At 55.3% G+C, this 16,199-nt stretch overlaps 1 protein-coding gene across 1 annotated transcript in view; it reads right to left on the minus strand.

Annotated features, from left to right (window-relative positions):
• The window catches only part of SLC7A5 (solute carrier family 7 member 5), a 37,488-nt gene extending 21,332 nt beyond the window's left edge, over nt 1-16,156 (minus strand). The window contains exon 1 of the mRNA XM_071567973.1: nt 15,089-16,156. Within this exon, the coding sequence (XP_071424074.1) occupies nt 15,089-16,094 (1,006 nt within the window). The 5' untranslated portion in view covers nt 16,095-16,156. The remainder of the gene's footprint in view (nt 1-15,088) is intronic.
• Nucleotides 16,157-16,199: the final 43 nt, after the last annotated feature.

The following is a 16,199-nucleotide window of genomic DNA, read 5'->3' on the forward strand; positions in this document are numbered from 1 at the left end:
ATCAAGGGCAAAGCTGCTGTTGACTGGTAAAGGAGAAATCACACCCTGAGAGTTCTTAGCAACTCCCCAGAAGTTTCTGATAGGAACTCCTCAGGTTTCCCACAGAGATGTGGGACTCCTCAGGACTCCAGAGATGTACCTGAAAACAGCTGGGATGATTTCATCAAAACACTGGAGTTGTGAGATAAGGATTATAACCAATTAGAATTTATAGTTGGATGGTGTGAGGTTCAATTTAGCCAACAGAATGCAGCCTTAAGCTGTATAAACCATGTGCAGTGTGTATTAAAGGGCTTTCACCATAAACCTTAAAGGCTTGTTGTGTGAAGTCCTTTTCCTCTGCCTGAAATTGTTCACTTTATCCCTGCCCACAGCAGGGGTTACAACAAGATGATCTATAAGGTCCCTTCCCACCCAAAGCATCCTGTGATTCCATGATTTGTTTTCTGCTAAACCACAACCAAAGTCTCCTCAAACAGAGCAAGGCTCAGGGTGTCACCCTTCTCAGCTCCAGCCTTCATGTTGGCAGCAGGGGGTTGGAATAGTGCCTGTAGTCCTGGGGACATGGAATGGTCCTGCTGCATTGGGAAATACACGATCCCAGGTGGCTCCAAGCTCTGTCCAACCAGGGCTGGGGCAGCCACAGCTCCTGTGTGCCAGTATCCCAGAATACAGTGGCTTTTTCAGGATCATGGGCTCCTTCCCATGCCCAGAGTTCACTACAGAAGCAATCAGTGCAAGAGCCATCTCAACACAAGAGCATTCAGTCTGCAGAAGTGAGAGCTGGATGTCTCCACAAAGCAGAGCACGTGGGCCACTCCATCCTACCAGAGTGGGAGCCAGAAGCAAACAAGGAATTTGAGACTGGCTTTGTCTTGGATCGAGCCCTTCAAGCCCCTGAGAGACCCTCGGGGCCTTCTAGTAATGAAAATGTGGAGAGGACCCAGAGTTGGTTTGGGGAGGGACAAGCTGAGCTGCTCTGGCTCAGGGCCAAGTGCAGGAGTGAGGAACTGTCCCCACCCTGCCCCACCACTGTCCCCACCCTGCCCCACCACTGTCCCCAGCACTGTCCCCACCCTGCCCCACCACTGTCCCCAGCACTGTCCCCACCCTGCCCCACTACTGCCCCACCACTGTCCCCACCCTGCCCCACCACTGTGCCCACCACTGTCCCCACTCTGTCCCACCACTGTCCTCACCACTGTCCCCACCCTGCCCCACCACTGTGCCCACCACTGTCCCCATTCTGTCCCACCACTGTCCCCACCACTGTCCCCACCACTGTCCCCACCCTGCCCTACCACTGTCCCCACCCTGCCCCACCACTGTGCCCACCACTGTCCCCATTCTGTCCCACCACTGTCCCCACCACTGTCCCCACCACTGTCCCCACCCTGCCCTACCACTGTCCCCACCCTGCCCCACCACTGTGCCCACCACTGTCCCCATTCTGTCCCACCACTGTCCCCACCACTGTCCCCACCACTGTCCCCACCCTGCCCCACCACTGTCCCCACCCTGCCCCCGGGCCCTCCACCCCACACTGCTCCAGGGAGATAAAGCAGCTACAAAGTGCCCCACACCCAGGCCTGGAGGCTTTTCAGCACCCAGAGCAGCCCAGCACCATCCCTGGGCTGCAGAGACACAGCTCTGCCAACACAGAGACTGGCACAGCTCTGCCAACACAGACTGGCACAGCTCTGCCATCACAGAGAGACTGGGACAGCTCTGCCACCACAGACTGGGACAGCACTGCCACCACACACTGGGACAGCTCTGCCATCACACACTGGCACAGCTCTGCCAACACAGAGACTGGCACAGCTCTGCCAACACAGAGACTGGCACAGCTCTGCCACCACACACTGGGACAGCTCTGCCACCACACACTGGGACAGCTCTGCCATCACACACTGGCACAGCTCTGCCAACACAGAGACTGGCACAGCTCTACCACCACACACTGGGACAGCTCTGCCACCACACACTGGGACAGCTCTGCCATCACAGAGAGACTGGGACAGCTTTGCCACCAGAGAGACTGGCACAGCTCTGCCACCACACACTGGCACAGCTCTGCCATCACAGAGAGACTGGGACAGCTCTGCCACCACACACTGGCACAGCTCTGCCACCACACACTGGCACAGCTCTGCCACCACAGACTGGGACAGCTCTGCCAACACAGAGACTGGGACAGCTCTGCCAACACACACTGGGACAGCTCTGCCACCCCCGGGCTGAAGGGCTGTTGCCAGTAACAGGGAAGGAGAAAATCCAGGTTAACCACATCAACCTCTGCCTGTGCCACAGGGCAGGGCAGCAAACACAGCCCAGGTCACAACTCCCTCCTGGAAGCACCTCCAGTGGATCCTGATGGAGGGAGTCGAGATCCAGGATTCCCTTCGACCAGAGATTATGCTAAAAATAAACCTGCCCTTGTTTACAGAGGGATATTTAAAGGATGAGCTCAGGCAGCAAAAAGCCCCTGCCGTGGGTGAGGACAGCCCTGAGAGGTGTGACAGTGACATTCCCTTCCCATTTAGGCATTCTGGGTCTGGGACAATGGATGCTTCGCATCCCAGTGAAAAACTGATTTTTTGGAGCTGTTTTTCATGCCCTGGTTCTGCACAGAGTTCCCTGGACAGACTGTGGGAGGAGGTGGTAAAAATAAAGGGCAAAGAGCTTCCTCCTCCACAGCCCACGTGTCCATATCCAGCCCTAAATCCCGACAAACAGGCTCCCTGGAAACAGGAACACGCTCTGGGGGAGGCTCTGACCAGGGCTGAGAACTTCTGTCAGTGCCCTGAGCCCAACCCCTCCGCTCTTCCCACCATGCAGGAATAATAATAACAATAATATTTGTCTTTCCTAAAGGAGTGTGGGGCAGTTACTCCAACCCTTTCAACACAGGAAAGGCTGAAAAACACCCCCAGTCTCACCCATCAGGAAGAATCCCACAGGAAAAAAAAGCCAGGGATGAGAACTTTTCAGGACAAATTCCAGTGGCTGCTCAGCTTCTCAGGGGAGCAGAGGGCTGGGATTTCTTGGAGCAGCCAGTTGGATGGCTTTGATCCGAGTGCTGCCCTGGCACGCTGGGCTCCTGCTGGCACCTCTGGCTCAGCTCACCTCGGCTGAACCACTCCTGGAGCTCTGCAAAGGCAGGGCTGAGCCTGCAGTGCCCCCAGCCCTCCTGCACCTGCCCAAGGCTCCAGCCACCAGCCCCACACTCTGCAGGACACCCCACAGGCTGGCACCAGCTCTTCCCAACCTCCCAGTGTGCAGGCAGGGGAATGTGGCTGAATCCAGGGAGCAGAGGGGTGGGATTGCTCCCCATATGGGGGCATGGCTGGCTGGCTTTGGGCTACACACAGCATCTCCCAGGCCTCCCCATCCCTCTTGGCATCATTTTCCCTGTTCCTATGCAGCAGTGCCATGTGCTTAGTTGGAAAAATCACCTTTCCTTCTTCTTCCTGGGTGCTGTGTCAGTGTGGGAGTGAGCATGGCACTGGCTCTGCCTGCCCTGCATCCTTGGCTTATCCATGCCCCACATTCCCAGCATCCTCCCACCCTGCATCCCCAGTACCCCCCTGCCCATGTCCCCATCAGCTCCACCTTGGGATCGGGAGGAGGAGGAAGGTTGAGGTTTTTGAGGAACTGGTGGGATTTATTCCCTGGCACAAACCAACCCTGAGGAGGGGCAAAAGCTGCCTCCTGGGTGCAGCAGGTGCCACAGGGACTCCGCTTGGGCACAGGGACACCCATCCCGATGGAGAACTGCTCAGGACTACTGGCTGGGGTTCATCACCACTGACTGGGGTTCCAGCACTCCATTTTTGGGTGGATGGAGGCACTGCCAGGGTCCCAACACCCCATTTTTGGGTGGATGGAGGCACTGCCAGGGTCCCAACACCCCATTTTTGGGTGGATGGAGGCACTGCCAGGGTCTCAGCACCCTGTTTTGGGGTGGATGGAGGCACTGCCAGGGTCCCAACACCCCGTTTTGGGGTGGATGGAGGCCGTGCCAAGGTCCCAACACCCTGTTTTGGGGTGGATGGAGGCACTGCCAGGGTCCCAACACCCTGTTTTGGGGTGGATGGAGGCCGTGCCAACTGCCTTGGAGTGACCCTTCTGGGCAGGGAATCCTTCTAGGAACAGGGATTTCAGCGTGACCTGAGGTGACACAGTTTGGCTGGTCCTGCAGCCCCTCTCCAAGGCTTGGCATAATTGGGATAATAGGAGTCAGAAAGCTGCAGGGATGGCAGGTGCAGCAGGGGGGGTGAATCCCAGGATGGTTTGGGCTGGGAGGGACATTAAAGATCCAGTTCCAACCTCTCCATGGGCAGGGACACCTTCCACCAACCCAGGCTGCTCCAGCCTGGCCTTGGACACTCCCAGGGATGGGGCAGCCACAGCTTCTCTGGGCACCTGTGCCAGGGCCTGCCCACCCTCACTGTAACCAATTTCCTCCTTAAATCCCACTCCTTATTTACAGATCCCTCTGGCAGAAGGCAGAGCCATCCTGCTGTTCCACCACAGCAGAACGTGCTCACCAGCTGCTCCTCACCCCTTCACCCCTCCCTGGTGGCTGCTCCAGCCCCCCTTCCTTATCTCCATTCCAAGGAACTCAAGCCACAGGGGCAGCCAGAGGCTTTCAAAGAGAAATGTGGCTTTTTACAAACAGCAGCAGGTCTGGCTTTGCTATTTGCTCTGCCCCAGGGCCCTGCTGGCTCCAGGCACGTCACTGAACCTGCTCCACTGGCACCCCCTGCCCAGCCAGGGAACTCCCACCCCTGATGGCAACAGGGACAAACTCACTGAGCCAACACTGCCCCAGGACTTTACCCCACAATCCACATTTTATCCCTTTGATCTCGACTTCCCAGACCCCTCCCAAACACAATTCCTGGATGGCAGAAGGAATAGCTGCCTACAGAGCAGGCAGAGAAGGAGATCCTGACAATCCCTCCCAGAACAGCTCCATGACAAACAGCCCTTGGGATCCTGGATGTGTCCCTGGGTCCCTCAGTGCACTCCCCCAGCTTTCCCTGTGTTTCCATGGACACCTCTGGACCTGGATACCTGTGTGAAGGAGCTGCTTTGCAGGAGGAAACTCATTCATTTGCTACAAGTTGCCCACAGATTCCTGCTCGTGGCATTACATAGAGGGAAAATCCACAGGAGGGTGAGGAACTTGTGGAAAATAAGGAGAATAATGAAGGGAAATTCCCACCTCAGCCTCCCTCCCAGGAAAACACTGTGAGCTGTTCTCCCATGCCTGACTCCTGCCTGGAACTCACATTTCCCCAGTGCTTGGCCTTTGGAATGGGAAGATGATGCTTCCATTTACCATCTGCCACTGGATGCTGTTGATTTTTCTCTCACAATTACTCACAGAGCAGCTCCAGCTCTTCCTCATCCCACTCCCCACAGCTCCTTTCACTCCTTATGGAGTGCAGATGACACACAAGGAGTTTTCTCTGCCACCAGTGGAGGCACAACCAGGTTCCAGGCACAGACAAGCTGAGCCTGTGGCCACCAAGGGACAAGCCCCAGGCACAGACCAGTCCATGGGCTTCAGGGAACTAAAGCTCACCAGGGGCTGGAATTCACCATAAAGAATTCCTTCATGCAGGAAAACAGGGAATTGTGTTATACTGACATTTAAACCCATGGGAAAATCAACTCATTAAGGCAAAAAAAACCCCCCAAACAAAACACCAGTTTTATATCCTGGTGGCTGTGAAGGTGTCCCCAAAAGGTCTCAGGTGACTATTTCTGACTGCACAATCCAACATGGGACACACAAGGACACAGGAGAGACAATGGCTCAGGAATTCTCAACTGGAAGGGGATCAACTGAAACCTTGTGCCCTGTGAGGTGGTGAAGAGAGAAAGCAGAAGGAAAAACCTTTGCAGCTCTTGCTTCAAGGACAAATCCCTGGAGAAACTCAACACCCAGAGCAATCAGCGTGGACAGGGAAGGGCTGGGGCACATGAGGCTGCTGGAAAGGAGCACTTGGCCCCAGAGCAAATGTGTCTATATTAAAATCTACTTATAATAATCAACATACCTGGCAGCAGTTCAGAGTGGCCTTTTTATTTCTCTTCCCAAAACAGGAATCCACGAATGGGGCATCAACAAAAGAGAGGAGAAGGCAAAGGCTGCCTGGCCACTGGAGTTTCAGGGAAGGGATCCCCTCCAAACCCATCCCCTGAGACCAGGAGATCTGGATGCCCCCAGCAAGGAAGGGATCCCCTCCAAACCCACCCCCTGAGATCACAAACTCTGGATGCCCCCAGCAAGGAAGGGATCCCCTCCAAACCCACCCCCTGAGACCAGGAGATCTGGATGCCCCCAGCAAGGAAGGGGTCCCCTCCAAACCCACCCCCTGAGACCAGGAGATCTGGATGCCCCCAGCAAGGAAGGGATCCCCTCCAAACCCACCTCCTGAGACCAGGAGATCTGGATGCCCCCAGCAAGGAAGGGATCCCCTCCAAACCCACCCCCTGAGACCAGGAGATCTGGATTCCCCCAGCAAGGAAGGGATCCCCTCCAAACCCACCCCCTGAGACCAGGAGATCTGGATTTCCCCCAGCAAGGAAGGGATCCCCTCCAAACCCACCCCCTGAGACCAGGAGATCTGGATGCCCCCAGCAAGGAAGGGATCCCCTCCAAACCCACCTCCTGAGATCACAAACTCTGGATGCCCCCAGCAAGGAAGGGATCCCCTCCAAACCCACCCCCTGAGATCACGAACTCTGGATGCCCCCAGCAAATGGCCCCAGACTCTGGAGGTGTCACAGCCCCATCTCCCACTGCCTTCCAGCTCCAGGGGGCACAGAGGCTTGGCCAAGGTTGGGATGTCACCCTGTGATCCCAGAATTACCCACCCTCTCAGGTTTGCAGAATTCTGCAGGGATCAGGTGCCAAGCCCTTCCTTGCCACATCCCTCCAGGGCTGTGCCAGGCACTGCAGGGTCAGAGGCAGCTCCAGGGCTGGAATTCCACCTGTCCAGGCACTGCAGGGGCAGAGGCAGCTCCAGGGCTGGAACTCCACCTGCCCAGGCACTGCAGGGCCAGAGGCAGCTCCAGGGCTGGAATTCCACCTGTCCAGGCACTGCAGGGGCAGAGGCAGCTCCAGGGCTGGAATTCCACCTGCCCAGGCACTGCAGGGCCAGAGGCAGCTCCAGGGCTGGAATTCCACCTGCCCAGGCACTGCAGAGCCAGAGGCAACTCCAGGGCTGGAATTCCACCTGCCCAGGCACTGCAGGGCCAGAGGCAGCTCCAGGGCTGGAATTCCACCTGCCCAGGCACTGCTGGGGCTGAGCCCTGAGTGGGAACAGCCCCCACCAGAGCAGCCCTGCCCTGTGTGGGGCTCTGGGGCACTTGCAGACCACAAAGACTTTGGGGAGGTGACCCCAAACTCCAGGCAGGAGTTACTGTTTTGTCTCCTCAGGAAGGAGCTTGTGATTTACTGCCAAAGTTCCCACCTGACATGATGCAGCAGTTCCACAAACGGGTCATTTTAGGACAGGAGGACAAACAAAATACAGAGAGAAAAGCCAGGGAGAAAAAGGGTTTCCAGGTTTCTTCCCTTCACAGCAAATTAACTACCACAAGCTGAACATCCCCCCCAGGGCCACCCCATGGAAGCACCTTCCTAACAGAGAGCAACACTAACATATGAATGTAATAGTTACTAATGTATGAATTTTTGTTACAAATTAAATTATTAACATGCACATTAAGCCCACGGACATCACCACCCTGGCCAAACTGGAGCTGCAAACCCCACCCCAGCTGGTCCACGCTCAGGTGACACTCCCACAGCTGCACTGAATAAATTCCACAGCCCCACAGGAGGTGGCTGAAATTCAGCACTCAGGGCTAAATTCAGGAGCTCCATCAGGAAGAATTCCAGGCAGGTTTTGGTGTGAGCCATGTCACCTGAGCCATGCAGGGGGCAGGACCCAGCTCTGCATCCTGGCTGGAAAAATCTGCTTCTCATCCATTGGATTGGGACCACTGGGCACACCTGACATGGCACTGTGAGACTTGAGATACTCAAACCCACTTGTTTTGCTCTGAATGAGACTGACCACGGAGGATTTCCCTGCAAAAACCCTCCCAATGTGTTCATGCCCCAAGGGAAAGACTCTGAAGGATCTCAGTGATAAAGCAAATCATCCAAACACAATAAAATTTAATGGCACGTTTGCTGGGAGAGCCAAGCAGGAGCTGCTGAAGTGCAGAGGTTGCTGTGCTGTCAGAGCCCTCCAAGCCTCCCCTGACTTCAGCAGAGTCCTGCCAGTGTCAGACCTGCTTCATTAACTGCTCTAATTAAACGCAGATTAAAAAGGCAGGCCCAGCCTTGCAGCAGGGATTGCACAGACCCCTTCCCTCCACTCTGATCAAACAAGGGCCTATTTACTGATGCAGCTTTGGGCTCTTTATCCACCTTTCTGGAGGAGGAAAACTAAACCTTCAAAGCTTCCCAGAGATTAATGAGCAGTGGAGATGCTGCAGAACAAGCCCCTCTGAGCCAGGCAGGGAGGGGACGTGTCCTGTGCCTGCCCCATCCCCAGCTCAGACCTGAGGGGCTGAAAATCCACCTCTCCACTTCAAACAACACCTGGGCAAAGGGCTGAGCTTGGCAGGTGTGAAGGAAAACCTTCATATCAAATAAAGACCTTCCTGCTTTTCAACATCTGTGACCTCTGGGGGGACACTGAACCTTCACTTATGGACAGGGCTGCGACTTGGCAAGAGGTCAGGGCTGTGTTTGTCCCTCCTGCCAAAGCCTGGCTTTGATTCCCTGCCCCTCCTCTCACTCACAACTCACTCAGAGGGTGTCAGGCACTTCCACATGACATGTGTTATTAGACATGACTCAGCTCTGCTCTGGCTGCTGCTAATTCTTTCACTCTTTGGCTGTTCAAAACAAAAGAGACAAACGAGGAAACCATCCTCATTTCCATGGAATTCCACACTTGCAGGAGGAGCGCCCAAAATAATATTTCAGAAGCAGCAAAGAAAGTCTAAATAAATCCTGGAGAAGATTAAAACACTGTGGCTTTGGAAGCAGCAGATCTTGCTGTGCTGGGGTTATTAGTGCCAGATTTGCACATATAATTAACAAGTGAGAAAAGAATTCAGCAGCAAACAATCAAACTGCTGATGTGACACTGGAGGTCAGGGATAAAATGACATAGACAGAATATCCTGAGCTGGAAGGGGCCCACAAGGATCACTGAAGTCCAACTCGTGCTTTCTCAAGCTTCTGGGAAGATTATATTGTCAAGAAATAGGTGAATTATAGACCAGCAGCTCTATCCCTGGTCTCCCTTATCTGCTGGGAAGAAATTCACTGTTCCACAACTCAAACACCTCAAAGTACATGGGAAGGTGCTTTGAAGCAGGAAATGTGCAATGGAACAGGTGGGAAAAAGGAACATTCATGGTCTCTAACTGGGCAGATTGAGGCTCAGAGGTGACCTCAGCACTGTCTGGAACTCCCTGAAGGGAAGTTCTGGCCAGCTGGGGGTTGGTCTCTTCTCCCAGGCACTCAGCAATAGGACAAGGGGGCACGATGGGCTCAAGCTATGCCAGGGGAAATTGAAGTGCCCTGATCTGGTAAAGGGACTGGAGTTGGACCAGGGGTTGGACTTGATGATCTCAGAGGTCTTTTTCAACCCAATCCATTCTATGATTCTATGGATGTGGCACTGAGTGAGAATCCACCACCCTGGATCCAACCCCACTGTGATCACCAGCCCAGGTCACAGAGTGGGGTTGGATCAAGGGTTGGACTTGATGATCTCAGAGGTCTTTTCCAACCCAACTGAGAAGAGCAACAAGGCTGGAGAAGGGACTGGAGCACAAGTGCTGTGGGGAGAGGCTGAGGGAGCTGGGGGTGTTCAGCCTGGAGAAGAGGAGGCTCAGAGGTGACCTCAGCACTGTCTGAAACTCCCTGAAGGGAAGTTCTGGCCAGGTGGGGGGTTGGTCTCTTCTCCCAGGCACTCAGCAATAGGACAAGGGGGCACAGGCTCAAGCTCTGCCAGGGGAAATTGAAGTTGGAGATCAGGAAAAAATTCTTTGCAGAGAGAGTGCTCAGGGATTGGAATGGGCTGCCCAGAGAGGGGGTGGATTCCCCATCCCTGGAGGTTTTTCAGCTGAGCTTGGCCGTGGCACTGAGTGCCATGATCTGGTAAAGGGACTGGAGTTGGCCCAAGGGTTGGACTTGATGATCTCGGAGGTCTTTTCCAACCCAATCCATTCTGTCATTCTATGGATGTGGCACTGAGTGAGAAGCCACCACGTCTTGATCCAACCCCACTGTGATCACCAGCCCAGGGCACAGAGTGCCCTGGGCTGGTGATCACAGTGGGGTTGGATCAAGGGTTGGACTTGATGATCTCAGAGGTCTTTTCCAACCCAATCAATTCTATGATTCTATGAAACCCTCCACCCTTGAGCCACCCCTGGAGCACACCCAGGGTGTGCTGGGCTGTGCTCTCTGCTTTTGGAGGAATTTTGGGGAGGTCCACCAGCTGCATTTCAGCCATGGGAACACTTGGAGCCAGCTGTGGGAGGGGATGTGCCCCATTCCCACCTGAGCAGCACAGGGAGTGTCCTCAGCACCCCAACTCTTGGCCATGTACAGTGTGGATGTTGTAAAGCAGCTCAGCAAATGTGCAAAGTCAGGACCTGAGGAGTGTCCCCCCTGCTGCAGAAGGGGTGGAACTGGATCAGGTGAGACCAGACTGGAGGGAATTCAAATTATCATTGGGTTTTCATGCCCAAACTCTGCTCCAGGACCCCTTTCTGTCCCACTTGGATGCAAGATGGACTTTCTGTTTGCTTTCCCCTGGCAGCTGCTGGTGTGATTCATCAGCTCTAAGAGCATCAGCCACAGGATCTGACAGGCAAAAGAAGATGCTGAAGTTTCTGAATTCCCCAGGAACCTGCAGCCAAACTCCCCAGATTGCTGCACCCAAGGAGCACTGGCTGCTGATGAGCAGCTTGGCCCATCCTGCTCCAGGAAGACTTCCCTGTAGTGAATTCCCACACTCCCTTTGGCAAACCCACCAAACATTCATGAGAGAGGCCCTGCACACCAACTGTGTGGAGATTCCAATCTTCACAGCAAAAACCCACCTATTTGTAGTGAAATTCCACTCACCACCCACCTTGTTTTCCTCAGCACCTTCAGGGGAACAAAATTCCCTATTCCAACCACTTTTTTCTTTCATTAAGACTGTGATTTGGAGTCTCTCATGCCCTAATTCAGCCTCTGGATTTCACTGTGGCAAATACCAAGCAGCACATTATTTATCCAAGTGTTCAACACCAGCAAAGGGGAAACAAATAACTCCTGTTATTCCTCCTCTTACTAGAAAGTCTGCAGCCAACTGTCCTCATGTTGAGAGACAAACTGTGCAAGGAACAGAGCTGGGACTGCTCTAGAAAGTTGGATTTTGGAAGTCCAGCCCCAAGTTCCAGATTCCTCTACTGCTTCCTAAAGAGCTCTTCTCTTCTGTGAGGCAGCTCATTAATGTATGTGCTGCAGCATATGCACTAATTGCTCATTTTTTTTCTACTCTACTGCTTTTGAAAAGAACTAAGGATCTCCCTGGGTGTAGCTGCTGTTTGGAACAGCCATGGAACAAAGCTGCTTGTTAGTCCACCCCAGTGTGGTGTGGCTGTGCAGCCCTTGGAGCAGATTTACTTCATTTATTGTTCCGAGTCCATGATGTGGTTTTGGCAGCAAAGAGCTGCAAAGCTCAGTCCAAAAAATCAAAGTCCCCCCAAGCTGACTTGCTGAGGGCAATGCAGGATGAACTAACCTTTTGTAGCAAAGGAGACAACCCCAGACTTAACCCAGAGCATAAACAAAGCAGGAGCCAGCAGAGTGGGGGGAGCAGAGTTTAAAGGAGAAACACATGGAGGAGCTGAGGCACTTGGGGAGAACTCGGAACTCTTCCCTTGGCATTTCGAGATAAAGGTTCAAGAACAAATTCTGCTCCAGGGAAAGTCCTCCCTGCCAGCAAAGGAAAGCTGGAGACACTTAGTGGAGGAGCAGGACTGGGAATGAGACCTGGCTCTGAGCAGCTGGATGCTGCAATCCAGGCTGGGAGGGAACAGATCTCAGCATGGGCAAGGCTGCTTAACCCCTGCCTTGGGTTTGGAGCAACAGAAGGGGAAGAGGCACCTCATCCTACCTTTTTTTGGGAATGATCCTGCAGATTAAAAGGGACTCAGAAATAGGTTCTCAAAGGCTTTGTCAACTCCAGCATGTGCTTGCACATCCAAACTCTGCCACAGTAAGAAAGCCCAATTCATCAAGCCCCAATTCATCAAGCCCCAATTCATCAAGCCCCAATTCATCAGTGCCCCAATTCATCAGTGCCCCAATTCCTTGGCTTCTCAGCAAGGACTGGGAATGCCACATCCATCCATGCCCTGCTCCTCTGTGTACCTGAGGAAACCACAGCACAGACTGGCAGGAAAGCTCTACAATCACATTTCCAAAGGGTAAAACACCCAAGGGCACAACTATTTCCTAACCCTGGTACAGCTTAGTTGAATAATTCTATTTCCTTCAAACGTGCCCTCCACTTGGTGAAAAACCTGTACATGTACATTCCTAAACTTGATGTGGGGACTGAGGAAATTTCAGTCTTGCCCAGAGAAAGGACAATTCACTGCCCTGCCCACTATTAATGCTGTTAGTACTAACCAGCCTCATGATTTACCTCCCAAAGCCTCGGGCAGGGAGGGGCTAAAGGCATTTACAGACAGTATATCTTCCCCTAAGGACCATGTGCTGCAGCTTTGGGATGCCTGAGATCCCAGAGGGGGCAGGAATCCAAGCCAGGCCCCTGCAAAGGGCAGCAGAACAAGCAGCCTCCTCTGCACCACCCCAACAGGCAAAGAGAAAGGGATCACCTGGCTGGGGCTTTGGGCAGGGAGGAAACGCTTTAGGGAGCCCTCCCAAAGGTTACAGCCTCTCCCAAAGCACATCTTCATGGAGGCACAGGAACCACCAGTGGAGGAGAACAGGTTGAATGGGAAATGAGGAGGGAAGGGCAGAAAATGGTGGTGCTCTTAAAGGATGAGGAATTTGGATGGGATGACTTGGCGTTCACCAGAGGAATGGAAAATGGGGCTTGAGCAGCACAACTGCAGAGCCCAAAACATCAGAGGTGGCAAAAACTGCAGCAAGAGAGAGCTCTGTGTGCCCTGGAGTGAGATCTGTGTGTGCCCTGAGAGTGAGATCTGTGTGACCTACTGGAGCGGGTCCAGAGAAGAGCAACGAGGCTGGAGAAGGGACTGGATGTGGCACTGAGTGTCCTCTGAAACACCTCCAGGGACAGAGAATCCAACATGTCTTGATTCAACCCTACTGTGATCACCAGCCCAGGGCACAGAGTGCCCTGGGCTGGTGATCACAGTGGGGTTGGATCAAGTCATGGTTGGATCAAGTCATGGTTATCGCAGTGGGGTTGGATCAAGGGTTGGACTTGATGATCTCAGAGGTCTCTTCCAACCCAACTGAGAAGGGCAATGAGGCTGGAGAAGGGACTGGAGCACAAGTGCTGTGGGGAGAGGCTGAGGGAGCTGGGGGTGTTCAGCCTGGAGAAGAGGAGGCTCAGAGGTGACCTCAGCACTGTCTGGAACTGCCTGAAGGGAAGTTCTGGCCAGGTGGGGGTTGGTCTCTTCTCCCAGGCACTCAGCAATAGGACAAGGGGGCACGATGGGCTCAAGCTCTGCCAGGGGAAATTGAAGTTGGAGAGCAGAAAGAAATTCTTTGCAGAAAGAGTGCTCAGGGATTGGAATGGGCTGCCCAGAGAGGGGGTGGATTCCCCATCCCTGGAGGTTTTTCAGCTGAGCTTGGCCGTGGCACTGAGTGCCATGATCTGGTAAAGGGACTGGAGTTGGCCCAAGGGTTGGACTTGATGATCTTGGAGGTCTTTTCCAACCCAATCCATTCTATGATTCCATGAGCTCTGTGTGCCCTGGGGGTGAGCTCTGTGTGCCCTGGGAGGCACCAGTGGCCCTGAATTCATCACAGTGTGACTGAACTTCTCTGCAAGGCAGCACCTCATGGCACAGAATGTTTGCTGGCCCAAGACCCCCATCAAACCAGGGTGTGAGCACCGTATCGGTGCACGCCCAGCCCAGAAACATCCCACCCCGGCACTGGTGCTGAAAGCAGCCCGGCAGAGCTCAGGCCACGCTCAGCACCCACTGCTCGTGACAGATAATGCCCCAAGGGCTGTTATCCCCCCTCCTCAGCCTGCACATCGAGCCCGCCCCAGGCTCTGCAGGAGGGGATTTTATCCTGCCCAAACACAGCCCTGTGGGACAGCCCGACAAACCCCATTCCAGCTCGCAGAGAAACTCACGCTGTGTTTCCAGCCCGCTGCATTCACGGGGGCTCATTAACCTGCCGCTGGCATTAGGGGGATTTTTTTTTGCTCGATTAATTTGGGATGGGGCCACGTTTCCCACTGCTGCCGTTCCGAACAGGCAGAAAGGCTCGGGGTGCAGCCTCGGTGCTGGAGGGACGGGGCATCTCCTCCCGAGGGAGGTACGGGCAGCGTTTTGGAGGAAGGTGATGGGGGTGAGGAGCCACGTGCTGCAGGGACCTGGAGAGGGGCACAGGATCATGGCATGGTTTGGCTTGGAAGGGAGTTTAAAGATCAATGAGAATCTTTAACAGATCATCCCTGTCCCATGGGCAGGGACATCTCCCACCAGCCCAGGTTGCTCCACGCCCTGTCCAACCTGGCCTTGGACACTCCCAGGGATGGGGCAGCCACAGCTTCTCTGACCAATCTGTGCCAGGGCCTCACCACCCTCACTGCCAAGAATTCCTTCCCAGTATCCCACCTAACCCTGCCCTTTGTAAATTAATGTCTGTAAGGGCTCCCTTCCCTTGAATGTTTCCAGGGATGGGGCAGCCACAGCATCACTGGGCTACCTGTGCTATTGCCTCCCCACCCTCACAGGGCAGAATATCTCCCTAATACCCCTCCTGACGCTGCTCCCTGTCAGTCCAAAGCCACCAAACGGTACTCACGGACACACAGACAGGCCACCAGCTTGGCAGCCTCGTCGGGCACGGGGCAGGTGGGGAAGATGGGCTTGAGCAGGTACGTGGCGAAGACCAGAGCCACGATGTACTGCGAGGAGGGCCGGATGATGAGCAGCTCTATCCAGAGCTTGAGGAAGGCGGGCAGGGAGCCGTACACCTCCAGCATGTAGGCGTAGTCCCCGCCGGACTTGGTGATGGTGGTGCCCAGCTCGGCGTAGCACAGCGCGCCCACGATGGAGAACGCGCCGCACACCGCCCACACCACGAGCGACAGCCCGGGCGAGCCGGCCTCCCGCAGCACGCCCGTGGGGGTCACGAAGATGCCCGAGCCGATGATGGTGCCCACGATGATGGCCACGCCGTTGAGCAGCGTGATGGAGCGCTGCAGGGTGACCCCCTCGGCGGAGCCGCACGGCGATGGCGAGCGGGCACAGCCGTTCTCCTGCGCGCCCGCCGCCTCCAGCATCTTCTCCATCGCCTGCTTGTCCTCCTCCTGCGCCAGCGAGGCGGCCGAGCCCGCCGGGCTGCGCTTCTTCACGGCACTGTCGCCGCCGGGGCCGCCGCCGCTGCCCGACATGGTGGCGGAGCGCGGAGCGGAGCGGGGCGGGCGCGGAGCGGCACCGCCGCCACCACCGGCCGCCCCTTTTGTTCCGGCGGCGGAGGGGCCGGGCTGCTTTCCGGGGGGAGGAGAGGACAGCAGGAGGAGGAGGAGGAGGAGGGAGGAGGAAGGGGGGTGGTGCAGCGCCCCGGGATTGCGCGGCAGCCGCGGCGCGACTGAGACAGGCAGAGCGGGGCGTGCTCCGGGCGGGGTACCCGCTCTGTGCCGGGGGTACCTGCTTTGTATCGGGGGTCCTGGCTCCTTACCGGGGGTACCCGCTCTGTACCGGAGGTCCTGGCTCCTTACCGGGGGTCCTGGCTCCTTACTTGGGGTACCTTCACTGTACCGGGGGTCCTGGCTCCTTACCGGGGGCACCTGTTCTGTACCGGGCATAACCGCTCCTTCCGGGCTGTCCTGTGGCCGTATCGGGGTCCCCCTTCCCTTCCCGAGGGTCCCCGGTCCGTATCAGGGATCCCCCTTCCCTTACCGAGGGTCCCC

The sequence above is a fragment of the Pithys albifrons genome, chromosome 12, assembly GCF_047495875.1.
Source record: "Pithys albifrons albifrons isolate INPA30051 chromosome 12, PitAlb_v1, whole genome shotgun sequence".
NCBI classification, from domain to species: domain Eukaryota; kingdom Metazoa; phylum Chordata; class Aves; order Passeriformes; family Thamnophilidae; genus Pithys; species Pithys albifrons.